The following is a 27688-nucleotide window of genomic DNA, read 5'->3' on the forward strand; positions in this document are numbered from 1 at the left end:
AGCAGCCAAGGCATCACAACTTCCTTTGCAACTTAACAATGCAATTGTCAAACACTCAAACTCCCCAAGAAAACTGGCGCCAGCTATATGGTCCTGTAAGTTTATAGGCTATTGTAACTCGTGTTGCTCCTGTGGGCTTTACCGGAAGTCTTCTGGGAACTTAGTTTGTAAGCATGAAAATTGTCTATGAATTAGGAATATGCATACCGCGCCCTGTGGCATTTGCCCCCTTACCAATCCTGGTATGCTTCACCGCAATACTTCGCGTTTGCTTCACCGTGTAACTTTTCTGTGTAGAGGCGAAGCTGATTTTCTGGAACCGGCATTACATAATGCGTCATGCTTTCCAAGCTTCAACGCCATTGGCGAGGTTTACAAAGGTGAAGTCGGTGCCATTGCTAACAGCGACGAATTGCTTCAATGAAAACCATGGTACTGAACAGCAAATACTAGGTATCGAACATCGATGTAGCTAGGCCTAGCGTTGCCGCAGTAGTGGCTGCATCTACCAGTGGATCTGTGTGCAAGAGCGCCAGAATAATAAAAATAGCGGCAGTGCTGGCTTCGATTAATGCCGTTTCGGACCTGCAGTCATGGAAAAAAGTCAGGAAAATCGGGCAGCGAAGGTTTTGTGTCTGAAATTTCATACATTCTTATACATTGACTTATGGGGTACGTGGCAGTACCACGAAGACATCCAAATTATAAGGCATGCTAGAAAAAGTCGGACGTCCAAAATCGGTTGTTGACTGTCGTTAGCTAACTTTATAAACTTAACTAATAGACGAGATCACAATGAAAAATGTTGTAGAGAATGTTGAAACATGAGCCATAACTGGATTTAAAGTAACCGAGTATTTACATTATCCAATATCCTTATCCAGTAAGTGAGATAATTAATGTTAGCTAATTAAACTGAAGTGTTAGTTTCCTGTGCACAACGAAGATCATCATCATCATGATTTTTATTTTCACCACTGGATACACAAGGCGAAAAAGGGAGAGCCGGAAAAAAAGCCGAAATTTCTTCGGCTTGACAAAGCTCCGGTAAAAGAAAGCTCTTGACTATCATTAACAAAAGCCTATCAACATGCAATGAGTGCTGTTTGTGTTAATGTCTTGGTTATATTTCTCTTCCTGGCATGTCAGGTACATAATCTTGTACAGTCAAACTTCGTGAATACGTAGTCGGCCTAGAACGACATTTAAGCATGCACTAAATGATGTACGAATTAACCGCAAATGCCAGTTTAGAAGCTACTTACCAGCCGACAAAGAACTACGTCATGATGCTCTCAAACACACACACTCAGACAGGCTTTATTTGTGGGTAGGCAGCAAAAAATCTGCGATGTTCACTTGCCACTGTGGTGCCCTTGCCGCAACACCTTCGAACTTGGTAAGGCTGCGAGCGAGTTTGTCCACGAGGCCCCGCATCTCTTCGAAAGCTTGTGACGCTCAAAGCACGCGCCACGTCAGATAATGAAGGGCCGTCATCCACTTCCACATCGTTGTTGTCGTCATCACTTCAGCAAGTCGAACCATGCACCGGTCAGAGTCGGTGCATGGTGCTCTCGATTGAGTTGGCTCAAGAAGTGTCCGAAAAATCAGACGAGAGGTTGCAGGGTGTCTGAACTTTCAGCAGTTGTTATACATTGTGGTCTATGGGGAGAATGGCGGTGCCGCGAAGCGGACCGAATAATTGAGCATGTCCGAATTTTTGGAGTCTGAAAATCAGTCTGCGACTGTATATTTAATCACACTGCACATTTTCGGCTCAATTTTCTTGGGAAAGAAAAGGCATTCATTAGAATCGAGTAAATATTGTTATCGGACATTGTGAGCTACCATTATTGCTTGAAAATCTGCCTAAGGCAGGCTGAAAATAGGCATTTTCAACGAGAGATTACGTGTGTTCATTGTCCCCTAAGCTTTGTTGAGACATGCTGCCACTAAAAGGGTGGCTATTAGAGTCACCATAGGGGTCATGTGCGTGCATGCTGACTCGTGAAGTTCAAATTACCCAGTGAACATTAATTTTAGAATTTAAATAGCTAAGGTTTGGGTCCATAGCAATGCATGGGCGCCAGCCAGCACCTTCAGCCAGAAATCGAATTAGCCGGAAAAAAGTTGAGTTAATGGAAGTCTACGGTAATCAGTCTTCTCAGATGTACACTTTTATTCCCACCCCCTGTAAAAGGCTAATTAACAGTGCATTACAAACAAGCATGAAAATGGGGCATGACTAAACAAAGAAAGCTCTTTATTTAAATGCACAGAAGTTCTCTGTCATGGTATTTGCCTGTAGGCAAATACCTAGACTAGAGAAGTTGGAGGAAGGCCTCAGTAGTAAAAAGGAGGACAGGAGAAATTAAAGGATGTAAATAATGTCGCTGGTCACCTTGATTTCACTGTTGGAATTTTAAAATGTGGCCAGTTAAATCAAGGCAACTCAGTGGCATGATGCCACTCTGACAGGCAGTGCGAGGGATCTCATGTGCAGTTAAGAATTAAGGGACCTTTTAGTATGGGGTCTGTTCAGAATCATCTTGTATGAGCTACTTTTTCCACTGCATGCTCTGCAGTCTAGTTCAATGTTGTCAGTGAGTTTCATGGAGCCACATTTGCACGGCGGAGTATTGTGATTCTGGCCAGGGTTGTATGTAGTGTTACGTAATTGTTGGCAGTGTACAATCTGACCCCACATTAACGAAAGCCCCAGATAATGAAATTCTTACCGCAATGAAATTCTCCCATATTCCCGACGAAAGCCCATGGGATTCAATGTATTTCATATCTCTGGACAAGGAAACATCACTAAACTGCAATCCAGCATCAATTAAATCTGCTGGAGCATTAGACGCCACATTATCTACACACGTAACACTAGGAGAGCATAAAATGCACTTCAATGCATTTTGTCCTCGCTTAAATTACATAAAATGCCTCCACGGTGCGTTTACGAGCCCACCGCCATTTGTGTTTACAAAAAGAGCAAAGCACCGGAAGCAATTGCATGCGCCGGGAGCACTTCATGATCACCCTCTTGTTTGTTGACCACCCGTTTCAGATGGCATGGTCACATGTCTTTACTGACATGTGATGACAGTTTTGCATACCTGGTGCAGTGTAATCAGCGGCTCGATGAGAAAAGTGCAACAAAATTAAAGAAATCCACATTTGACTGATGTGGACTTGTTTATGACACTTGAGATAGTGGCTGCAGCATGGACTGCCATGCCTCCAGCCATAATTGAGTGATTGTCTGAGAATATGCATCCCCTGCTTCAAGAACGCTATTTTCAGTACCACCCAACAGGCCCCGAGTACGGATTCGGCATTGCCAGAAGTAGATCTGCATGGAGGGGCTGTGTTGGTTGATTGCTTTTGGGGATACAAGACATGATCACTTTCACTCTTAGAACTGGATGCATTAAAGTCTACAGCCGACACATTGTGCACCAGAGGAACACTGTTGCGCCGTGTCTGTTGCCGAGTTATGCGAAATGCTGCAAAGGGATCACATCTCCAAAAGCTATCAACCAAGAAAACCACTCCATGACAGTCCCATCATCACTGGTTGACGCACAGGGTATACTTTGTGCTGTCAGCCGTGCAGTTCTATAGCCTCAAGCAAGGCTTGCCAAATTAGGCTAACGGAATTTCTAAAGTTTAGACTGTTGAGCTAGAGATAGTGTCTTGAAGCCTCCTTTCCTTGAGAATGCAACACATGCATAATTACATAATTTTTCAATGCGACCAGTTCAAAATGCACGGTAAGTGCAGCATGGCTTCAAGAATGGATGTGAAGGCTGGTTGCATCACAGAAACCCGGGGTGGTGGTCACGTGGTGATAGAAATCGCATTCTTGCGTTAGGTCTATGCTGCCAAAAGGTGAATGCAATGAGTGTGCGACAAGACAAGAAGGGAAAAAAAGAGCACCCCCTGCATTCCCAGAGGACCAACATCAGAGGACTATGGTTAACCCTTGTCAATTATATATAAGTGAAGCATGAAAACGGGTGGAAGGGCCTGTTCAGTGGTGCATAGTCAGCTTTCAAAGATGTGGCTGTTGTGTGGTCATCATCCTATGTACAGGCTGAGTGTAGTGCATGTGAGTGGTTTGGTTTGTGATACCACATGACTGCCACCTCCGATTTCTGGAGTGTAACCAGCCACCTTGCTTCTTGCCGTGTGGTAGTGTGGCAAAACAGTGTGGTGTTTGGGATCGGACTGCTGGTACGATCTGTTGGGAACTCGGCGCTGACGCCCGTGGTTGTACCTGGGTCGCAAGCCCCAAGGGTAGCGTTGGCCTGGCGGCCTGGGGTACAACTCGAAGCATCCGAAGGTCCCGGCAAAGCATGAGTCGACTGGTAACAACGAAACAACTTGTTTATTTTAACATCGCAAAGAGTTGGCGGTCAGGTTTGACCGAAGTAGAGAGACGGGAGAGCACTTCACTCAACTGAAGAAATCGGAGCCCTCCTTTTGGCGTCCGGGGGCAGCTGTTTTTATACTCTCGCAGTTGAGGGCAAGAAGGAACCCCTCAAAAGACGAGCACGTGAATGTACAATGGGCTAATGGTGACGCACACTGTCGTGGCGCTGCGCACGATCTCGTAGCACCCTGTCGTGGCGCTGCGCACGATCTCTTAGCACCCTGTCGTGGCGCTGCCGGTCGGACACAATGACTGGAACGAGATCCCTGCTTTGGCATCGCCTGTTTCGGGCCCAATAACTGGAATGAGATCCCTGCTTTGGCATCGCCTGTTTCGGGCACAATGACTGGAACGAGATCCCTGCTTTGGCATCGCCTGTTTCGGGCCCAATAACTGGAATGAGATCCCTGCTTTGGCATCGCCTGTTTCGGGCACAATGACTGGAATGCGAGGAGGATCCCTAGGCGGTCGCATCGCCGCAGACGCGCCTGGAAACACCTGGCGATGAGTGTTGCGGCGACGACGATCGGGCCAAAATGTCTGCCGCCCCGCCGCAGTCGCGCCGGCAAAACCACGTGTCGCAGGCGAAACGCAACAGACCGCCCCGCCGGGGGAAGGAGATCCCGATGGACAGGGGACTGCATCCGCTGTCCGGAGGGATGTCGCTCGATGATGCTCATAACCGAAGTCGGGCGTCCCTTGACGTTTCTTGAGCGCAGCGCACAGAGAAGGCCTCGTTCTCTCGTTCAGGTTCGCACGGGACACTGCAAAGTGACTTCGGGAGAGTTCACATTTTTGTTCTCGTTCCCGGCAAGCGTTAGAACTACGCTGAAAACTCAACCGCTCAGTCAGCAAGCACGGCACAACCCTCACTAAGCCCTGCCAGGCTCTTTCCCCTTTTTATACCACTGCCTAGTTCCTTACAGTAGTCTAGCATCACTCAGAACGCGTCCACAAATTGAAAAATTGCACTAGAAAGCATATCATCACTTTGAAACACTAAACAAAAGCAATATGTTAAAAAAAATCCTGCCTCAGGAAGAAAAACATCAGTAACAAACAATTTTGAGGCTGATTCCTACGTTAGGGGCTTCGACTTAAGCCATCGGCGTTACCGTTGAGACTCCCCTTTTTGTAACGCACCTCAAAGGAATATTGTTGTAAAGCGAGGCTCCAGCGCAGGAGGCGGCCATTTTTGGGAGAGATGGTCTGCAGCCATTGGAGAGGGCAGTGATCCGTCTCAATGATAAACCTCGAGCCGGCTAGATAGCATGACAATTTCTGAACGGCCCACACGAGACATGCACACTCTTTCTCGGTGGCGCTATACGCCTGCTCACGACTGGTCAGCTTACGACTAGCATACAGGACGGGGTGTTCTACTTCTCCATTTTCCCGTTGGCACAGTACAACGCCCATGCCTCGCTCACTAGCATCGCACTGAACAATGAACCCTTTTGTATAGTCTGGCGACCGTAGCACAGGCTGGCTTGTTAGGGCACTCTTTAGGGCGCTAAAAGCTCTTTCCTTTGTCTCGTCCCAGACGACTGTTTGAGGCTCTGTTTTTCTTAAAGCATCCGTCAGGGGAGCCGCGATATCAGAGTACCTAGGGATGTACCTCTGATAGTAGCCGGCGACACCCAAGAACGACCGAATATCGGTCTTGGTGCGCGGTTGCGGAAAGTCTCGCACAGCGGCCACTTTTATTTCAGAGGGGCGGCGACGACCCTGACCAATCACGTGACCGAGGTAGACAACCTCGGCCTGTGCTAACTGGCACTTAGGAGCCTTGACTGTCAAGCCCGCTTCGCGCAGGCGGGTTAGCACTGCCCGCAAGTGTGTCATATGCTCAGACCAGGATGCGGAGAATATCGCTACGTCGTCTAGATACGGTAAAGCGAATTCTTGCTGTCCCCGCAACACTTTATCCATGAGACTTGAAAAACAGTATGGCGCGTTCTTCAAACCAAAACTCAACACTTTAGGACGGAATGTTCCCATTGGAGAAATGAACGCCGCATACCTACTAGCCTCTTCTGTAAGTGGAACCTGCCAATAACCCCTGACAAGATCTAGGGTGGAAATAAACTGAGCGCTACTAACTTTCTCAAGGCGCTCCTCGATGTTAGGGATCGGATAAATTTGATCCTTAGTGATGGAATTAAGCCTGCGGTAGTCGACGCAAGGACGAGGTTCCTTGCCCGGTACCTCAACTAAAATCAAAGGGGAGGTATAATCACTCTCACCTGCCTCAATAACACCGAGCTGTAGCATTTTCTTTACCTCAGCCTCCATAATATCGCTCTGGCGGGGTGACACCCGATACGCCTTGGATCGTACTGGCTCTGGGGAGGTAAGTTCTATATCATGAGTAAGTACAGAAGTCCTACCAGGCCTCTCAGAGAACAGACCTTGAAACTCTTGTAATAGCTGGTGTAGTTCGGTTTTCTGCTCAGGCGACAGCGGTGCTTTACTGATAAGGTCACTAATGACTTGACCGGTGTCTTCCCTGTTCGTCACTGAGCCTAGACCCGGAAGCTCGACCGGAAGCTCTTCAGGAACGTTTACCATCATGCACACCACTGCTTCCCTTTGTCTATAAGGTTTGAGCAGATTACAGTGGTAAACTTGCTGTGCTTTCCGCTTTCCTGGCAGACTTACCACGTAGTTAACGTCCGACAGTTTCTGAACAATTCGTGCTGGGCCCTCCCACTGCACGTCTAGTTTGTTGTTTAGCGATGTGCGCAATATCATGACCTCATCGCCAACCTCAAAACGACGGGCCCTGGCTGTCCGATCATAATAAACCTTGGCCCTCTGCTGGGCCTTTGTCATTGCTTCACCTGACAACTCCTGTGCCCTTCTTAAGCGTTCGAGGAGCTTAAGCACGTACTCCACCACGACTGGGTCGTCGCCCCTACCTTCCCACGATTCTCGAAGCATGCGAAGCGGAGATCGAAGCGAGCGACCGTACACCAGTTCAGCTGGCGAAAACCCCGTAGCCGCATGCGGCGCGGTCCTTAAAGCAAACATCACCCCAGGCAGACACAGCTCCCAGTCAGTTCGATGTTCAAAACACAACGCTCTCAACACGCGCTTCATGACGGAGTGGAGCTTCTCAACGGAATTCGACTGTGGGTGGTACACTGAGCTGTGTAACAGCTTTACCCCACACCTTTCGAGAAAAGTTGTCGTCAAAGCGCTAGTAAACACTGTGCCCTGATCTGATTGGATTTCCGCAGGAAAACCAACTCGCGCAAATATGGACAGTAGTGCATTAACTATCTCAACTGAGCTGAGTTCTTTAAGCGGCACTGCTTCAGGGAACTTTGTCGCTGGGCAGATCACAGTCAAAATGTGTCTGTACCCCGTGGCTGTTACCGGCAGAGGTCCCACTGTATCAATAACGAGCCGTCTAAAAGGCTCCGTTATGATAGGTACCAATTTCAACGGCGCCCTCGATTTGTCCCCTGGTTTGCCCACCCGCTGACAAGTGTCACATGTCCTCACGAAATGGTCTGCGTCCCGAAAACACCCTGGCCAATAGTACTCTTGCAAGAGACGGTCCTTAGTTTTCTTAACTCCTAGGTGTCCGGACCACGAACCCCCGTGTGACAAGCGCAACAGATCCTGACGATAGCATTGAGGCACGACCAGCTGATCGAACTCCACTCCTCTGCGGTCTAGATACTTCCGGTACAGGACTCCCCCTCTTTCCACAAAACGCGCAGTTTTCCTGGCGATACCTTCTTTGACATTGCAGCGCACGTTTTCCAGGCTGCCATCCTTTTTTTGCTCGGCTATCAAAGCCGACCGGCTGACTTTTAGCAACCTATCCAGTCCGTCTGACGTAGGCGCGATGAGCAAATCAGTAGATAGCTCTTCTAACTTTCCCGCGTCGGGCGTTTCCTCTCCAGTATCTGGCGCCTTTAACGTTACAGACTCAAGTCTATTCAGTTCGGGCGTGCTCTGAATATCAGCTTGCTGCGCCTCTGACCCTTTTTCGTTGTTTGATAACGTCGGCCCCGCAACTACCGCCTTTGCAGCGAGCTCCCGAACCTTCGATCTGGTTAAGGCCTGAACACTAGCTTCACCAAACAAAAGCCCCTTCTCGCGCAGGAGGTGATCGGACCTGTTTGAAAATAGGTACGGGTACTGGGGTGGCAGCATAGATGACACTGCCGCCTCTGTCTCAAGCGCTCCGAAAGGTCCTTCAATAAGCACCTTTGCTACTGGCAGACACACGCTATGAGCTTCCACGGCTTGCTTGATCCACGCGCACTCGCCCGTGAACATATGGGGTTCTACGTAAGATGGGTGAACTACATCCATCGTAGCTGCGGAATCGCGAAGCACTCGGCACTCTTTCCCGTTCACGAGGAGGTCTCGCATGTAAGGCTCGAGAAGCTTCATGTTCTCGTCAGTGCTGCCTATTGAAAAAAACACAACTTTTGGTGTTGTTTCCGGACACTGCGCCGAAAAGTGACCCGGCTTCTGGCACGTATAACAAACGCGCGCTCGCCTCATCTCGAACCGCTTTCTGCGTTTGGCTGCCGCCGTCTCTTTACGTTTGGTCGGACTGCTTTCGCTCGCATCCTCACTACGCGTGTCCCCCTTTAATCTCATGGGTGTGAACTTCGGCCTCTCAAACTTCGAGCCAAATTCACCCTTTTGACCGTCCTTAGCTCCGCGAGCCCGACGTGTCACAAACTCCTCGGCTAGCTCAGCGGCTCTAGCCACCGTACTCACGTCTGGCCTATCCAAGACCCAGTATCGCACGTTCTCCGGTAACCGACTATAAAACTGTTCTAGCCCGAAGCACTGCAGAACTTTATCGTGGTCACCAAACGCTTTCTCTTCTTTGAGCCACTCCTGCATGTTCGACATAAGCCTATACGCAAACTCTGTATATGACTCACTTCTGCCTTTCTCATTTTCCCGAAACTTCCGACGGAACGCCTCCGCAGACAGCCGGTACTTTTTTAGCAGACTCGATTTTACTTTGTCGAAATCCTCTGCTTCCTCTCTATCCAAGCGAGCGACTACGTCGGCCGCCTCGCCGGGTAACAAAGTGAGCAAGCGCTGTGGCCACGTTTCCCGAGAGAACCCCTGCTTCTCGCACGTTCGCTCAAAGTTAACCAGGAACAAACCAATGTCCTCTCCAAGCTTAAACGGCCGCATCAGGTCAGTCATTTTGAACAATACGCGTTCTCCTGCACCGTGTGCCTGACTTCCATTACGAGCGCGTTCCATTTCTACCTCAAGACGCTTCATTTCCAAAGCGTGTTGACGGTCACGCTCTTGTTGCTCTCGCTCTTTCTGTTCTTTACGTTCACGCTCTTCTTTTTCTTTTGCAGTCTCCCTCTCTTCAATAGTCTCAAGGCATTCCGACAGCTCGTCATCCTCAGCCTCTAACTCAAGAATAGCCTTTAGCAGTTCTGGTTTTCTGAGTTTGTCTGAGACATCCAGACCCAACTCTCTTGCAAGCTCCAACAATTTCGGTTTGCGCAACGACTTCAAATCCATGGCTGCTCTGAATGCTGCTTTCTCTACTGCTTACTATTGTCTTGCCGCAAACTAACCCGGCAGCAACGACAACCACAATTACCAGCTCTGTTTCTGACACTAACAAAAGCCTGGCAAAGCTCAGAAGAAGAAAGTCCCGCACTCACCAAACCTCGCAGGCAGGAATTCCGCGCAGTCGTTCCGCTGCAGGCAACCAGTCGTCACACAGGGCTCGTTGCACTGCTCCCGGATCGTCGTTGAGCTGCTCAGCATACTGTCAACTGCATCTCTTTGCTGCTGGCCTCCGTTGTCGCGATCTCGCCGCTGGCAGACAGTTGTTTGAAGTCGTAGGCGATCCCACCGCTGCCACCAGATGTTTGGGATCGGACTGCTGGTACGATCTGTTGGGAACTCGGCGCTGACGCCCGTGGTTGTACCTGGGTCGCAAGCCCCAAGGGTAGCGTTGGCCTGGCGGCCTGGGGTACAACTCGAAGCATCCGAAGGTCCCGGCAAAGCATGAGTCGACTGGTAACAACGAAACAACTTGTTTATTTTAACATCGCAAAGAGTTGGCGGTCAGGTTTGACCGAAGTAGAGAGACGGGAGAGCACTTCACTCAACTGAAGAAATCGGAGCCCTCCTTTTGGCGTCCGGGGGCAGCTGTTTTTATACTCTCGCAGTTGAGGGCAAGAAGGAACCCCTCAAAAGACGAGCACGTGAATGTACAATGGGCTAATGGTGACGCACACTGTCGTGGCGCTGCGCACGATCTCGTAGCACCCTGTCGTGGCGCTGCGCACGATCTCGTAGCACCCTGTCGTGGCGCTGCCGGTCGGACACAATGACTGGAACGAGATCCCTGCTTTGGCATCGCCTGTTTCGGGCCCAATAACTGGAATGAGATCCCTGCTTTGGCATCGCCTGTTTCGGGCACAATGACTGGAACGAGATCCCTGCTTTGGCATCGCCTGTTTCGGGCCCAATAACTGGAATGAGATCCCTGCTTTGGCATCGCCTGTTTCGGGCACAATGACTGGAATGCGAGGAGGATCCCTAGGCGGTCGCATCGCCGCAGACGCGCCTGGAAACACCTGGCGATGAGTGTTGCGGCGACGACGATCGGGCCAAAATGTCTGCCGCCCCGCCGCAGTCGCGCCGGCAAAACCACGTGTCGCAGGCGAAACGCAACAGTGGTACATGGCACATGTTTTGAACTGCTTGCATTAACCCTTTCAGGGTCGATTTTTTTTGCCATATGCGACCGCCCAGGGTAGATTTTTTTTATTACAGATTCCAATTCTTCTGAGGGACCTATTTCGAAAAAAAATTACCGTAATTTTTTTAGGGTGACTGTAAAGTGAGAAAAAAATATTTTGCATTGGTGCATATGTACTGTTTATGGTACATATGAATTAAAAATTTGATGCATTGTTATACACATAGTTCAAGGCTTAGAAAATGCGCACACAAGCATATTTTCCAATTCTCAAGTTTTCCTGCTCTTGCACTAATATTTATGTCCATATCGTAATCAAACTGCATAGGTGAGTGCACTCAAGAAAACTGTATGGTTATGTGCCCGTCAAAAAAGCAAAACGTGTGACAAACTACCATTAATCTTCATCTTATTGCCAACCAGAGGCAGTTAGTTTTCGCGGATCTCCAAGAAAGAAAAAGAAAAGGAAATGCATGCACGGCGGCATCCTTCCTATGCACACTCCTGTGAATACTACACGAGCGAGAAACAGGCGGTCGCTGCTTGAGTGATTAATAACGAGACAGCCATCAGTTTTGTGAGTGCAAGAAGCTGAAACTATTATGCAAAAAAGAGGTGAAGCGTGCGGACAGGACACAAGAGTAAAGAAGTGGACAACACAGGACTCTTGTGTCCTGGCTGCATGCCTCACCTCTTTTTCATAATGAATCCTTACCAACTAGCTCAGCTTTTTGTTGTTCTAAGCTGAAACCGCCTGCGGAACAAAACCCAAACTGCCGCTCGCATGCATGCGCGCCAATGTGTGAGCCGTAGTATGTAGACGCACTGGAGCAAACTGGCTCTAAAGGAAACCATGCAACGAAAACCGAGAGAGGGAGGCGCAAGAAAAAAAATTCCCTGTATTCCTACCTAGTGGCAGCACATGCCAGAAAAGAAAAAGTTAGGAAATAGGTGCACTTTTTAAATGTGCAGACGGCGCTGTAAATATACGGCATCGACCATTTTGAGCTTGTTCGCAGCGCTGTATATTTATGTCATTGGCCCTGAAAGGTTATGAGATGATATAATGGATGGTAAAGAATGTCTGGAATTGACTCAAACTCCATTTCATTAACCCTTTGAGGGTCGACTTATTTTGAAAAAACTTTCCCAGGTGGTCAAATTACTTTATTGCGGATCTTGAATGTACAAAATGTATAAAGTCGGGAATGAATAGTAAAAAAAAATGTTGGAACAGTATTTTGGTGTCGGCATGACTCAGAACTGCAAAATGTTAATAGTATTTCAGAGTGCGGTACTCCTTGAAACACGGTTCTACGCACAGCGCCTTATCGCAGTCTGCACACCTAAAATGCGTGTCTGTTCTCCTCTTGGAGCGACGAGTTGTGTTGGCGCACACATGACATCTTCTCTGCATGCGGCTGCCTTGGACAGAGGTCTGAGGCACCCTCTCGCGTAAGCACGTTGCCGCAGAGAGCGAGAATACCTCGTGAGTGGTAGTGATAAACAAGCTAAGAACAGTGCCAATCAAGATAGAAATCAACTTCCGCCGCCCCTGCGAGAGCGAGCCGACAAAGAGAAAAATCACGTTTCGCGCGCCTCCGTTGTGATCACGCAGCGGAACCAAAACCGCGAAAGCGCGTTGCCGCTGAGAGCGAGAATTCCTCGCAAACGACGGTGATAAACAAGCTAAGAGCAGCGCCAATCAAGATAGAAATCAACTTCCAACGCCGCTGCAAGAGAATGCCAACAAAGAGAAAAATAATGTTTCGCACATCTCTGTTGCGATCACGCGGTGAAACCGAAACCGCAAAAGGGGTGTTGCCGCAGTCTGCGCGACGCGCTGAAGCTTGAAATCAGTTCTATTTATCTCCCCAAGTACATAGCACAAATTTCAAACGCTTCTTGTAAGTCCTAAGAGGTGGCAGCACCTCCCAGTGAGCACGGAAAAGAAACCTGCCATGAGTAACTACTTAAGAGGAAAAAACTAAATCAGGAAAGATACAATTTATGATAACTCAAAGGGAAGCTCATTACTTTTCGAAGCGAGATCGGGATATCTTAGAACATGCACCTATAAAGCGAGATATAAGAAGGAAGAAGAAACATGTGCTTGCTGCGGTAAGGCAAGGGAAACTATAGAGCATGTTTTATTATAATGTGAAGATGTCTACCCAGCGGTCGATTTAGGCGCCACTGGCCTCCTTGAAGAACTTGGGTTCAGCGAGAGCAGTGGAAAAGTAAACACGCCCGCAGTAGGCATTAGTAAGAGGCGATTAGAGTATTGGTGGAAGAAAAGTAGGGAAACGACAAAAAACGGAGGCGTACAAAAGCACAGTTCGAAATAGGGGATCAGAAAATTTGGGTGGGGTATTTCATAGTGTTGTTTTTTTTTTTTCTCTTTTTTATTGTTTAACCTAGGTAGGACATTAGGCAGTATAATAGCAAGAGCTTGGTTGTGCAACCCACCGCCCCGTTCCAAAGGGGACGCTCATAACATCCATCCATCCATCCACGCATCATCATTATGGCGCGAAATTTCAAACGGAGGGTCGAAGCCGTACCCGTACGGCAAAGACCTTGTGGGACAGAAAACTGCCGCCGTACATGTACGGCAAAAACCTTCAAAGGGTTAAATGGTTATTTTCAAAGTGCTGTTATTCAGATGATTTCATTCAAAAAGGCAAGTTCAGCATTTTTGACAATACCAGCAGTACAGAAGATTAATTTGCAGACTTGTGCTCAGTCTTGTGATCAGTCTGCTTAAAATTTTGTGATGGTCAAGGCAATGGGTGTGTTCTGTGTTCGCCTGTTGAATAGCCCAATGTGTAGTGTGTTGTTGCAATACCACAAAGAGCAGATGTTACGCACATGCGACATTGACCGTGCTCTGCTGGCACTTTAGGCTGTATTGCGCAAGTTCAGCCTGCTGCTTTCTGCCTACACATGAGCCTAAACCATCCTGTCTATTAAGCACTCCAAATACATGGTAAGCATGCTCACTGTAGTCGTTGGCTACTCACCCATGGGCCCGAATGCTGCGCTTCTGCAGACCTCAATCTAGCCCGTTCACTTCACTTCTTCACTTCATTACCTTAAAGACCTCCATTTAAGGGGTAATACAAAAGGGGTGGGCTAACAAATTAAATTTAGAAAAAAAAAACGGTCTTCAAGTAGGACAGTATGCTGTAACGTTTTCGGCATAAGTTGATGGACACGTGATGGCTGCAATGTCACAGGGAAGGCCATTCCAGTCCACTGCTGTATGAAAAAGAAAAAGAAAATGAGGCAGCAAAAGTGGTAGCGCGAGCATTGAGCATTCAATTTGGTATGGATGGGTAGTACAGTGGGGTATGCATGTCGGTGGGATGATGTAAGGTGCTTGAGCGAGGAAGCTGTGAAAAAACTTGTGAAGCAAACAGAGGCTGCCGATGCAGCGATGCACAGAAAGATCTAGAAGACCAGTTCCGCGTTTGAGGGAATCATTCTCATGATCTTGGACCCTATAACTGATGAGCCACTTGTACAAACATGCCAGCATAGTGGCAAACTTCTTGTGATGGTTTGCCACCTGCCACCACCTTGGCCAGCAGTGAATTTTCGCTACAACCATACTGGCTTAGCGTAGCCAGAGCTGCTTCGTTGGGTGTTCGTGACCAAATTTACAGTTTGGTGCTGAATTGACACACATCTACTCTTGGTTTTAAGTTTTATTCTTGGCATCTGTACAGCTTTTGAAAAGCAAGAAAGCCACCTCATCAACGAAAGTGAGAGTATAACGGACAGCCTGAATGGGGCCAACTTTCTTCATGGTTGGAATATCTCTGACGTTGTGTGTAGAGACTATGCACTGAAAAATTAGCCTAGTCACCACTCTGTGTTTAAAACTTTGGTCAGTGTTATACATTGGTTCAATGAGAGAGCGTGGCCAGTGCCGTAAGGATGTTGGAATAATCGATCAGGTATGACAGATTGGTCAGCAACTGTAAACATTGGAGGAAAGAAACAAAAAAAGAACACTTACGGAGGAACATAACATGTGGCATTCAGCCTTTCGCAGTGCAACATCTTCCAACACTATTTTCTTCCTTGTTTCAGTTTGCAAATGCACACATCACGCGTTGAATCCTGTGAGCAGCACACCTCACATGACATAATAAGTGAAAGCCGGGCGAGTTGGCATGGATTCATTATTAACTACAGCACGACAGAGAGACAAAGAACAAGAACAAAGTGAACACATGGAGCGTTGTCTCTCAACTTCATTTATTTGATGAAACAAACAAGAGGCAAAAATAATACACATGCTCAAGCTACATGTATTATGCAAACATTCCTGCAGTCTGCTCCTTCCACTCTTGTGCACATTAAAGGGACACTAAAGATAAAAAATGAGTTCTTTTGCATCAGTAAATTACCTTTATATGACACCAGAAACACCACTGTTACCACGATAAGATGCTTGGTAAGCCAGAAAAAGCGCACAAACAAAAGAAGGGTGGCGACGCCTCCTTCAAGTTCCTGCACCTGGTTGTTGTGACGTCATGGATTTTGATGGCATCTTCTAGGGCCTACCAACTATATGTAGCAGTACAGATTGACCACATTGTGTTCTAAAGGAACCAAATATTCAACATGGCAAGTTTTGGGAACCTTTACTCAGCCAACGCGGCCCAAATGCGAAAACATACTTGGAATGCCTGACGTCACACTGACGTACCGGCGTCGGGGTTTCAGCACGAAATTCAAAAACTGATATTTCGACCTTCATTTTCTCATCTAATAATCAAACTATTATTTTGAAATGACTGCCTGCAGGGTTCTCAAATAATGCCTTATTAGTCTAAACTGATTTATTGTTTCGCTTTATTGTCCCTCTAACATTATCAATACAAGAAAGTGAGAAAATGAGGGGTACACTAGATTGGCTTCAAGAATGTCATGTGATGGTTCCTCCTATTTCTTAATATTTTTTCCATGCTCTAAATGAATTCTTTGTTTTTGGCTTGTCTTGCCTATGAGCTGTGTCAATGGCAATGCAATTTGCACACTGAAATTGTCGATTGTACATGTTTTCAAATTTATATTTATTTGTTCAAAATACTTTAAAATCTTTTAACAATAATTCAGACTGAAGCCTGAATAGCTAGTATTCGATCGAATTATATGAGAATATTAAATATTTAAATTTTCAGGAGCCTAAATTTTAGTGACATGTGCAAGACTTGGAAGCTAATTAGCAGGCAAGTTTTGATGCTTACACTTCGCACACCCCTTTCCTTCTTTCCATTTTTTTTTTCTTTGACTCTGCTGGAAGCAATTTTTGACACAAAGCTGTGATGTCATGTGTATTGGTCCATATGGAACAACTTTGCTTTGCCACTATCAACCAGTGTCAATTAATGGACCATGGAGCTGGTACCATTGACTAGAGTTGTAAGAGCTGCCTTTCTGAACAAAGAAAGCCAAAGAACATTTTATAATTTCTTGTATGCCCTACCCTTTCACCCAGGATAATGATCCACTCCTAGGTGCCTCTCCACTGCGTTCTGGGCTCCAGTCCGTCGATGAAACATCCACTGTTGGCGGGTTCCCTGTCGAGTTTCTAACACTTATGGTAAGTGAGCATATCTGCAGTCTTGAACAACCGGATTGTGGAAGTTAATGAAATTTATTAAAATTCTGTTTTGATTCAGTTGAGTCCATTTATAGGAAAACTGCTGGCACGTAAGAAAGTAGTGCAACATCACAAAAAGTGCATGCTAGGGAAACTGAATTTAACTTAAGTACAGCGGATGTCTTACGGAAAAATTCAAGTAAACCAGCAGATACTACGATTTGATGTGACAGAGCTGGAGCATCAGTAGGACTTGTGCATGCAAAGTCCAAAAAATTGAAGAGTGTCCTGTAAGGTTGAAGTTTCTGTACGTAGAGTTCATTAAAGTGCTACAGTGTTTAATAATCTAGAACACCAGGGTATTTGGTGCACAGAAAAATTGGTCTGGAACTTATAATAAAGTGACTGCTTTGTGACAGTTGTTTATTATCATTGTTTACGTTTGGTTGAATTTAAGTTCAGAAGTACTCCTTAGGTGTTAGAGAAAGTCCAGGGGTACGTGCAGCCAGGACTTCGAAGTAGAAAAATTGTGGAAATCCCAAAGTCTTTAAAGCTACATTGTGAGCTTTTTTCAGACAATAAAGAGAGCGTCTGTGAAATATTTTTTGCCGTTCGAGTGGCTGATCATGGTGATAATGACGGTGTTAATTCGTCTGAGCCAATGACAAAGGGAACGAAAAATTGAAAATGAAGTTGATCATTTGAACTTTGCGCATGCAACAAGACCACAGAAGTACACTACAGGTAAACGGCACAGCATGCACCGAAGCATCTTTTCTCCATGTACCGCAAGCTAAGCAATCCGCTGTTTACGTTTTACGTTTGCTACGCACGACGTGCGTAGAGTGCAGGAAAGAGTGGGAATTGGCGGCATTGACAGAGTGTTGATGTGGCAATTGATTTGGCAGGGCAGCTGGTTTGGCACGTTACCATATAGCCAGCAGCTTGCTGAAGTTTTGAAATGCTGCACAAGATAAGTTACTAGCAGCGTCAGGAGCTGCTAGTCTCAGGGCAAATTGGCAGGAATTGATCAGTAAATGTTTGTTATGAACTTATATCCATTTATGGAACATTTTTGCATCATTAAGGTCATTTTTTTTTTCTATGAGAATTAAAAGAGGAAGTTATGATTTCTTCATTATTTTCAATAGGTCATTATAACAAGGTTTGACTATTTCACTTTCATCAACACTGCCATGATGTAATCTTTTTCAGGAGGAGTGTGAATTATCTACATTTCGGAACTGTGTATATTGTTTTTGTTCTTGTGTGAGTGTTGTTTAATGTATGTGCTCATGCATAGTTCTTTCTTTCCAGGTCCAGCTATCCAAGATCCTTACTGTAAAAAAGCAGAAAATTGAGAAGTTAAGAGACATGAACACACAAGCAGAGAAGATGGTAAACTTTTTTCTGATCATATGTTGGTTGATGTCCTGTGTTTTACAGGGCCACATTGGATTGGGGAAGCAGCTGCCGTAGTTATGGCCAGGGGTGACTATAATTTGCGAGCCATTTAAACGGGACACTTTATGTCATGCAAGCTGGCACCATACTTTCACAGTTGCAACAATAATCGTGTCCTGCATTTATGCCAGTTTTCAGATGTACTTGTCTATTGTCTGATTGAAAATGGGATTTGGACATCTTGGAGCACTGGTCTATACTTTATCTTTGCCCAGTAGTTGCCTCTACTTCTTCTGCCGGATGGCATGCATTTATTTTGTGCCTGTAAATAACATCAGATGACACAGAGCTTTTCAAGAGTGAATTTGGATGCATAATCTTGCTTTTGGACAGTGAAATCCTAGTTTCACTAGAGTAAAATAATTTTTCCTAGTAAATTTCACCTTTCTGACAAATTTTTCACGTAGTCTTGCTTTACATGATCATGAAATTGTTTGCACATGAATATGAGAACATGAACTCTCTTGTGTGGTGTGAAGCCTACCATTTTAAAATTATTGCCCTAGTAAAATTCATCCCTCGGACAATTTTTTTTCCATGGTTCTTGCTTTATATGATCATAAAAATCATTTGCACACAAAAAGGCAAGTTTGAACATTTTTTACTGTCCTAGGAGGGTTACTGGCAACTCCCAGAAAACGGTGTGATGTCACTGCACAACATATTGTCCTCCTTTGAGGATGGCTGCTGGTCACAAAGTTAGAGCAGTGTGGGGACATTCCAAATATAGTAGACTCGTAAAAATGAACTCGATGAGGAACATTGTGTGAACATTACTTGGTTTCCCATAAATCCAACGTAAAAAAAACGCCACTTAATACGCACTGCTAATTTGGCTAAGCCTAACATCTGCAGCAGCCACTTGTGCCTGCTACTCAGCTCAGCAAATTTGAAGTGACACTGATAGCTACACAAGAAGCAAATGGTGTATCTGTGGGCATAGACAGCTACTCCAACGTCGACCACATAGAAGCCTGAAGAACTGATGCCACAGAAACAGTAATTGAAGAGGTCATCAATGTACAGTTGCCCGATTCTTTATCAGTACCACTTGAGCGTTGATTAGCCAGTGACTGGCGACACCTTACAAACTCTCTTAGATCTCAAACCTCCCGGGTTTCAGTTTGCAGAGCAGCAGAGTCCATTCCCACTGCGAGCGCAAATGCGACACATTCACCGCTGGCTTTGGGCCTGCGAATTGCACAGCGCAACAACTTGAGTGGCACTGCCAAGAACTGCTTTTTCAAGAATTGCGGATGTAGCGTGCGGTGGCTGTGTTAAAGCGAAACTGTGACGAAAAAATTTTGTCATGTGGTCGTTGGGGCCAGATTTGTTTTGGCCACTCGCACAAACTCCTCCTTCGTAACAAGAAAAACCTGGCAGCACAAATGTCTAGTTTGGCATTCCATGGCTGAAGCCGCTCAGTGTAAAGATCAAGTGGCATCCATATTTTTGTGTAAGAATGTTTGCGCTTTGTTTTTTAGATAGATTGTCACTCAAGTTTTTTTTTTAGAATGCTAGGCGTAATGCCAGCTTTTGTGACAGCTCGCAGATTAGCACAGTGCCGGCAAGCCACAATCATTCGATAGCTTAATAAGTAATAGGGCTTATAGCAATGCTTTGTACTGTGCAAATTGAATGACTGTCTCTATTTATGTCTGTTTATTGGTTCTATTAATGCTTGTAATTAATTTGTCTGCAGTTAAATCTCGTTTATTTTATCCTCGCTAATTGAAAAAGTCTGATGATTTGGACTCATCCTGGGGGCCCAGTAGGCACAAGGATTATATAATGGAATAAAACTCGTTAATTTGAACGTACTTGCTGATTACGGCCATGGTTTTGTCCCAGCGGTTACGTCAAATAGTAGTTTCGTTTTGACTAGGTGCGCACATAAGCCGTGTGCCTTCAGAACTGCGTGGTCGCCATCCATGATCGTGTCGATAGAAACAGCGGTTTCGTCCACAACTCATTCAGTACAGGGGACTCTTTAAATCCAACCTCAAGGGACCAGGAAAATTCGTTCCATTTACTGAGAGACATTGCAGAGAGCATTACATGAATACAAAACCAACCAACCATGTGGATGGTGTTCCATTTAAGTGGCAGTTCCGTTTAAGTAATTTCCGTTTATCGCGATTCCACTAGTTTCATTTTGACTCAAGAATGAACAGTGTTGGCTACATTTTGATAGACAGACGACCTTGGTGCCCAGCTCACTGGCGAAAAAATAATCAAGATGTGATGTCTCGGGTGAAGACACGCGCCACGGCTGTGCTGCAAAGGAAGTCATGAGGCCTTCGCTGCTTCGAGCGCTAATCAGTCACGCGATGCCTAGAATTGCAGCTTCAGCACTGCCTTTGTGTGAAATGGAAATAGGATTTGTTTTGTTGTAGGTGTAGTGTGCATGTGTTTACGACACATGTACACTAACACGAGTTAACACTAAACACAAGTTAACCCTTTCGCTGTCGGACCTTTCTGGCCGTGACGCACCCCCAGTGCGCCAGGTTTCAGGGAACGAGCATAACAGGGAATGAACATAGCAATTTATTTTTGATTATGATTAGTATACAAATAACATAGTCAATGCAATATGCACATTTCAGTGTTCTACAGCTGTTGTTAGTAAACATTATCATCATCATCAGCCTGACTATAAGATCCGTTCAACATTCGAATCTGATGATGCGGAACCCTCTTCCTCGCATGCGACTCTGTCCGAGTCCGAATCCGAGCTCGGCTCGTATTCTGAATCGGAATTGAGCCACCGCTCCAATGAGAAGACGAAGGTCCCGTGCACTCAGCCATCAGAAAGTAACCGCGCGCAGGGAGGAGAATGCGCTTTCAGTCGCCCACACAACGGAGAGAAATGGGACAATGGGCGTGATCAAGAAGACAGAGGGAGATGGAAAAAGGCTAAACAAAGTTCGAAGGGCTTTACGTTTACTGCTGCAAGTCGGAAGCGAGGGTGTGGCGAGAGAGCGAAAGTAGCAATCGAGTCACTCTTTTCAGAGAGGCAACGGCACGTGTGCCTGAACTTGACGCGCCGTAGCAGACACACCAACAGAAGAAAAATGAAAACCTTCAAACCAGCGGAGATGGCAGAACAACCCTTGAACCCATAACCACACGTGCGCGACGCATGATCCAGCGAACGCGGAGCCACCACGCCACTCAGCAAAGAGAAAGTGTGGAGTGGCAGTCCCACCGTACTCTTCAATACATGTACTAACACAGGTCGGAGCGAATATACGAACTTGTAGAAAGAGTCAACAGATGGCGTGGCCAATCCAGGAGCGCCAGCTTTGCGCTCGGGCGCGAAATTTTGAACGCACGATAGAGAACGTACCGGTACGTCAGTGACACTGTGGGGGGGAAGCGCGATGACGTACCGGTACGTCTGTGACAGCGAAAGGTTTAAAGATCTACAACAGGAACCCATATTTTATCGGAAGCATTGCGAGGCAAAATAGGCAGCAACTACCAACACTCCTCAACAGGTGAACCAAACCGTTCTTCCAAGGTCGAAACTTGCCGAGCCGCCGTCATATGCACTGGCTGTAGTTCGCATTGGCTGTAATGCAGGGAAACGTGGATGGCGTCCGCAGTAGCTCTGTCTCATCTTTCAGTGTGTTGCCTCATTTGTGCTGCTATAGATTCATTCAGTAAACAAAAGCGCGTTGACATAGTAAGCTTTTGTTTACTGGTTTCTTGATAACCTTGATAATTTAACAGTCAGTTGGTTGGGACATTTTTTTCGGTCCAGGGAAATCTAAATTAACGAGGTTTTACTGTAGTGGATATTTAGGTGCACCAGGAAGAGCAGATTTTGAGTTCTGGGTATCTCATCTGTCAAGCCATACTTCTCATGGACAGATTTTCACAGTCTCTTCAAATACACTTTAGCAGGAGTCCACTGTAACGTTCAACCTTGATATAGTATAACAAGTTTTAAGATGTTTATCGCCCATATCAGCATGTAACAAATATTCATTTATAAAGAATATTGGATATCACAAAGGTATTTTTGCATCAGATGCAACTTCGTTCCAATGAGTTTTGACTGTGTCACTATGTGGCCGTGTAATGAAACATTTAAACAGACCGCAAACATTGGCCATAGTGGTAACACAGCTGTGGGCACACCAGTTAGTCCACCCACTTTTGAAATGTCGCACAGTCATTGCAATAGGCAGTAAGGGGATGGTTATTGTGTTTGTCTTAACCGAGTAGAAGCAGAACTTATTTCTAATAAGTTATTGTGGCCTTGTTTGCAGACGTCGTATGGACAGGTGATCGAGCCCGAGTTTAAGAAGCGGTACGCAGCCCTCATCATGGAGTTTGAGGCACTCAACAAAGATCTGGAGGAATCTCTGGAAGGCATCATGACCTACTGTGAAAGGGTACTTATATTACTGCGCTACCTTCCTGTGTTTCTGTCCACTACAAACCATTCTTACCACATTGTGTTTTGTACTTGCCAACAACTTTCCTGTCCGCAACTGTGTCTAGAATTAGATAAATATGTGATTGTGCTTCTGGTGGGTAATGTGTTTGCTTAATGAGCCAAGTATTGACAGCTTGGACCTGTTTGTGGTTAGCACTTGGGAAGGGGATGAGGGAATAATGCATTTTGTTGAAAATTTAGCCTCAGATGCACTGAATTTACTTTATTCTTATGTGCGTAACCTGCGCACCAGAAATTCAGTAAAATTATGTGCACTTGACTTCCGTAAATTTGACCCTGACAGGACCAGCAAGATTGATCAAATTATCCATCAAATTAAACAAGATGTGGAAAATAACAGCAAAATACACTATTGATTCATTTAGCAATATTTGCCCAGTTCTAACATGCTCCTGAAACAAAAGCGTTCCCACTTTTTGCATGTCCATAGTAAAAAAAACTAACGGGGAAATGGCATTAAAGCTCCTAAATGATGTAGAAATGTAACATGCACTCAATCTTTAGCAAGAAATGTGGGCAAGGGTCTAACATGTCTTGCACAATGCGTGACCTGTTTCCTAGAGTCACCTTCACCACATGGTGTTTTTCTTTTCTTAACATTAGTTTTGCCGCACTGCATTCGTGTTAAGCAGTAAAACATACAAGCATCACGAAGGCAGTTTGGGCTTTTATCCGATCGCACTACGCAGGCTATTCTCAGCCCAATCTTCTTTTTAAAAAAATGGTGCACAATGGAATCGGGTAAATACTACTGTAATTGGACATTCTAAGCTATGGTTATTACATGAAAATCTTTCTTGGGGGTCAGGCCGAAAATAAAAATGGGAGATAAGGTGTACTTAATGTCATCACTGCCCCCTAAGCTCCATCGAGACAGACGCTTCCATTAAAGGGGTTTCTATTGGGGTCACCATAGGGGTCAGGCACATGTGTGTGACTGGTCAAGTTCGAATTACCCGGCAGAGGCCAATTTTAGGATTGAAGTATCGAAAGTTTCTTCCCATAGAAATGCATGGGTGCCAGCCGGTACCTTAGGTCATAATGCAAAATGCCCTTGCTCCACAAAACACTATATTCATCATCATAAAAGACTACCCTTTTTTTAATTGAGTTATTTATGCTAGTTATACATATAACAGTTTTTCTTACACTAAGTGTTTTGCAAAGATGTGTGGGTTGCAAGGAGTGACTTATATCATGCAAATATGGCATGCAAGGATATGCAATGGAAAGAAGGCTGTTGATGTACGAGGGTTGGTTGTATCATATACAGCCGGTAATGTCTCATCTCTGGATAATTTTGAAAATAGTGCCCAAGGCAGTCATTTATTTGTGTTGAAATCGTATCCCCATGGCAGTTTTGCTAAAGCATAAAGGATAAATGTTTATGGATGAAACCTTTATGTAAAGATTGCTTACCCACCAAAGTCTAATGAATTAATGTTCTGGCTGAAAGGAGAAAGGCTGTGGTCATCTGATATCACCTAGTGCCATACAATGTTCTGAAAGATATTATTCATAAGGTACGACATGTGCGGAGATGGACCAAGACAATGGAACGGTAAGTGCAAACACTGTTAGTGGAATGAACTGATTTGCCATGGCATTGGTAGAAAACAAAGTGGCAACATTGCCGTGGTTGCTCAAGTTAGTTGTCAGGCATGGTCTAAGGCCATCACGTTCTGCATTGTTTTCGCTGTGAAGGCTTCCACTATCGGCAGTTAAGTAACCCATAGTAGCATGAAATGATCGTCGTTTATTCTGGCTCCCTGAGCAACGTAGCATGCGCCACAATAGGATGTGCCATGAAAACCCGCATACAGTTGACGACCGATAATTTGGACTCCATGGTGAATGTAAATAAGTCCGAACTATGGAATGTGCAACAAAAAAAAATGTATCCAAAAGAGGTCACTTTATTTATGTTTTTACTTGTGCACGGAACAAGTGGTCAATGCATCGCTGCATGCACTTCCACTTATGTGCAACCCAGTCTGCCTGTATTTCTGCCAGTTTTGAGTTTTGCTGTGCGCCGATGCTAGGACTGCAAAGGCTTGAGTCAGATCCGCATGTGGAAGGCTTCGGAGCACATGGCGCATCATCATCTGAGTCAGAGTAGCTGGTTGACGGTGGGAGAACTTGCTCAATTATTTCGTCATTCACTTCGGCACATGACGAAAATGTGCTGTCGACTTCTGCCAAGTGTTCAGATCTAACGGCGGCAGGAGTTGGCACACCGCAGCCAAGCAGGTCATCATTGACATCCACATTTTAGTTAGTTATGGTAGGTGGCAGTTCAGCCTCTTCAATTGTGGAGTTGGGCTCATTCGGATTCGGACTCTAGATTCATTTGGGGTCGGACGGCGAGGGCACCGTTGGTGCCATTTGACGCGGCCTATCTAGAACTTCACGAGAAAGACTTGTTGGAGCCTGCAGAGCGCTGTCTGGTGTGCAAGGCAAACTTGACAAACAAAATGGCAATAGCGGGCCATGCACGGCTGTGCCGAGAAAGGACGCGATGATCACGATGTTGTTGCAACCTCACAATTCAGGCAATGCCTCCAAGATCGGCAGTTGCAGTTAAAGCTCAGAGGTGTAGAGCAGCTATCAAGGCAAGGTCTCAGAGATCACAGTCTAGCTGGTAATCTTTGAGGCCATACTTGATGTCTTGTCGAGGTTGCTTGGGGAAACAATGGCAGCAGCATTAGCGCATGCAACACCCCCTGACAGAGTCCATATAATTGAATGTAGAGCTGGCGGCTGTCCGAAATGTTGACCGTCTTTACACACTAAGTCTATGGGGCCATTGGTAGTGCTGCGAAGCTGTTCGAATTACTAAGCATGCCCGGATTATCGGTGTCTGAGTTGTTGGTCGGCGACTGTATTATACAGACCTGCATATACATAATATGAAGCAACATTTGTGGATGGTTATAAAGTAAGCTTCATCCACCTAAACAGTAAAACCTTGTTAATTCATAAAATAAAATAATTTGGACTCCTCCTCTGGCATTCCAGCAGGAGTATGCATTAGTTAATGTTATCAAACGCTCAATAATTCGAACGTATCCGACTGCACATTTTGCTGCTTCAATAAATTTAGCTTCGCCGCAATACAGCCATGTTATGTGGTGAAGAATTTTAAAAGAGGAAAGGGACCACTGTCATGAAACGTAGTATGTGTCCCTTAATTATACACATGTGTATGTACCGTCTCTGGTCACAGTTCAAGCATTGAGATGTATAATAAGTTCACTGGCAGGAATTCAAAGCTGTTTCTGATGTTGCTGTGCTGATTTGTGGTCTTCCTTACTGCTACGCTTTGCCGGCCATTTCATTCTTTTTTTGCAGTCTCTTGAGAAACGTATCAGCTGTGTTCTACTGGATTGTGAATACATATATTTTAATAATAAGCTTGATTGATGGATAATGACTCTAAAAAGGCAGCGGTCTTGTTTAGGCGACTAGAAGCCCCCCTAATTTAGTGAATTTCTCGTTACGTTACCAACACGGCACCGACTTTCCACCACATTTTCTCTCTTGACGCCTTTCCCTCTCTCTTCCAGCTGGCCCCCGAGCAGGGCCTGCAGTTCGACATGCAGCCACAGGCAATCCGCAGCAAGTGCCTTAATGAGGCCCGTGAACTGATGCAGCAATGTGCTGCCCCAGGAGGCAGCATGGCGGCCACCCTATCGGCCTCCTCCTCCTCCTCTAACGCTTCCCCTTCGTCACAATCGGAGGGGAGCGTGGCACAGCAAGCACTAGACCTGGTAGCCAAGCTCACCTCCCTCATGCTGCAGGTCAAGGTATGTGCTGCAGTGTCCTGCGAAGCTGTGTGGACAAGCTTCATATTTCTTCCAATAGGCGTCAATATCTTCAATGTACTATCCGTATGGATTAAAACGTGAACAACTCCAAAATTACTCCAACGTGCTATTTTGTTTATAGGGTCACCTGCATTTGTGACAGTGGCTTAATTCAGGTGCCAGAACACGTTTGGGACTACTGCATGCTTAAAACTGGCTACAGAGTAATTACATGTTATACTTCCATGTAATTAAGCATAATAGGAGTTTGTTCATGCTGGCATTTAATTTATGCTGATGGTACAGTCCAACCTCATTAAGTTGCCAACCAATAATTAAGACTCAACGGGGACTGCCTAAAAGTCTAATTGGGAGTCTGGAATATGTGATTTGCCAAAAAACAAGTGACTCTATTCCACAAGTGGCAAAAAAACTGTGCCACGTAGTGCTGCAAAAGATATCCACCTTTTAGGAAAGTGGAGAGATCAGCCTACCAATGTTACGGCTTCAGTGCGATAGCGGTGATGCCCATACAGATCAGCATCAGAAATATACGGGGATGGGATGGCAGCCTCAGAAAAGAGTATAACCAACAACTGGCACGCCAGTATGACTTCTCTCTGCCAAACTTATGGCGACAAGCGTCTTCAGTTATCTGCTCAGCTGCGTAGAGTTTATTTCCTTTCTCCGGGCCAAGCAGCACATGTGGCATAGTGCCATTGTAAGTGTGCTGCAGGCTTACACCCAGAAGCTGCACCCAGAAGCTGTGCCAAGTAACAAAGGACTTAATAAAGAAATAACAAAGCATAAAATCGTCTAACTGAAGATTACGTAGAATCTGCTGAACTGCAAAGCTGATAAATAAGAAGGTAATCAATATTTGAAACTACAAGGATATAAAGATTGAGGAAGCAGTAAAATAAGTCGGTGAGAAAAAAACTTTGCATGGGATAGGGCAAGATGTATGCAGTGAAAGATAAGCAGGGTAATGTCATCACAAATTTTGATGACATAGTAAAAACAGCAGAAGAATTTTATGCTGACCTGCACAGTACTCAGAGCAGCCACGCAACCTTAATTGGAAGTAGTGATGAACAGGTTACAGAGGCTTCTTTTGTAACTAGCATTGAAGTTAGAAAGGCCTTGCAAGACATGTCCCTGGAAATAGCAT

The 27688-nt window shown here is 45.6% G+C and overlaps 1 protein-coding gene across 2 annotated transcripts in view; it reads left to right on the forward strand.

The window, feature by feature from the left end:
* The window catches only part of LOC142579591 (protein lin-9 homolog), a 99346-nt gene that overhangs the window by 52063 nt on the left and 19595 nt on the right, over positions 1-27688 (forward strand). For both annotated transcript variants that reach the window (XM_075689967.1, XM_075689968.1), the window contains exons 11-14: positions 16672-16776; positions 18094-18174; positions 22521-22646; positions 26278-26517. In XM_075689967.1, the coding sequence (XP_075546082.1) occupies positions 16672-16776; positions 18094-18174; positions 22521-22646; positions 26278-26517 (552 nt within the window). The remainder of the gene's footprint in view (positions 1-16671; positions 16777-18093; positions 18175-22520; positions 22647-26277; positions 26518-27688) is intronic.

Source organism: Dermacentor variabilis, chromosome 4 (genome assembly GCF_050947875.1).
Source record: "Dermacentor variabilis isolate Ectoservices chromosome 4, ASM5094787v1, whole genome shotgun sequence".
Lineage (NCBI taxonomy): Eukaryota > Metazoa > Arthropoda > Arachnida > Ixodida > Ixodidae > Dermacentor > Dermacentor variabilis.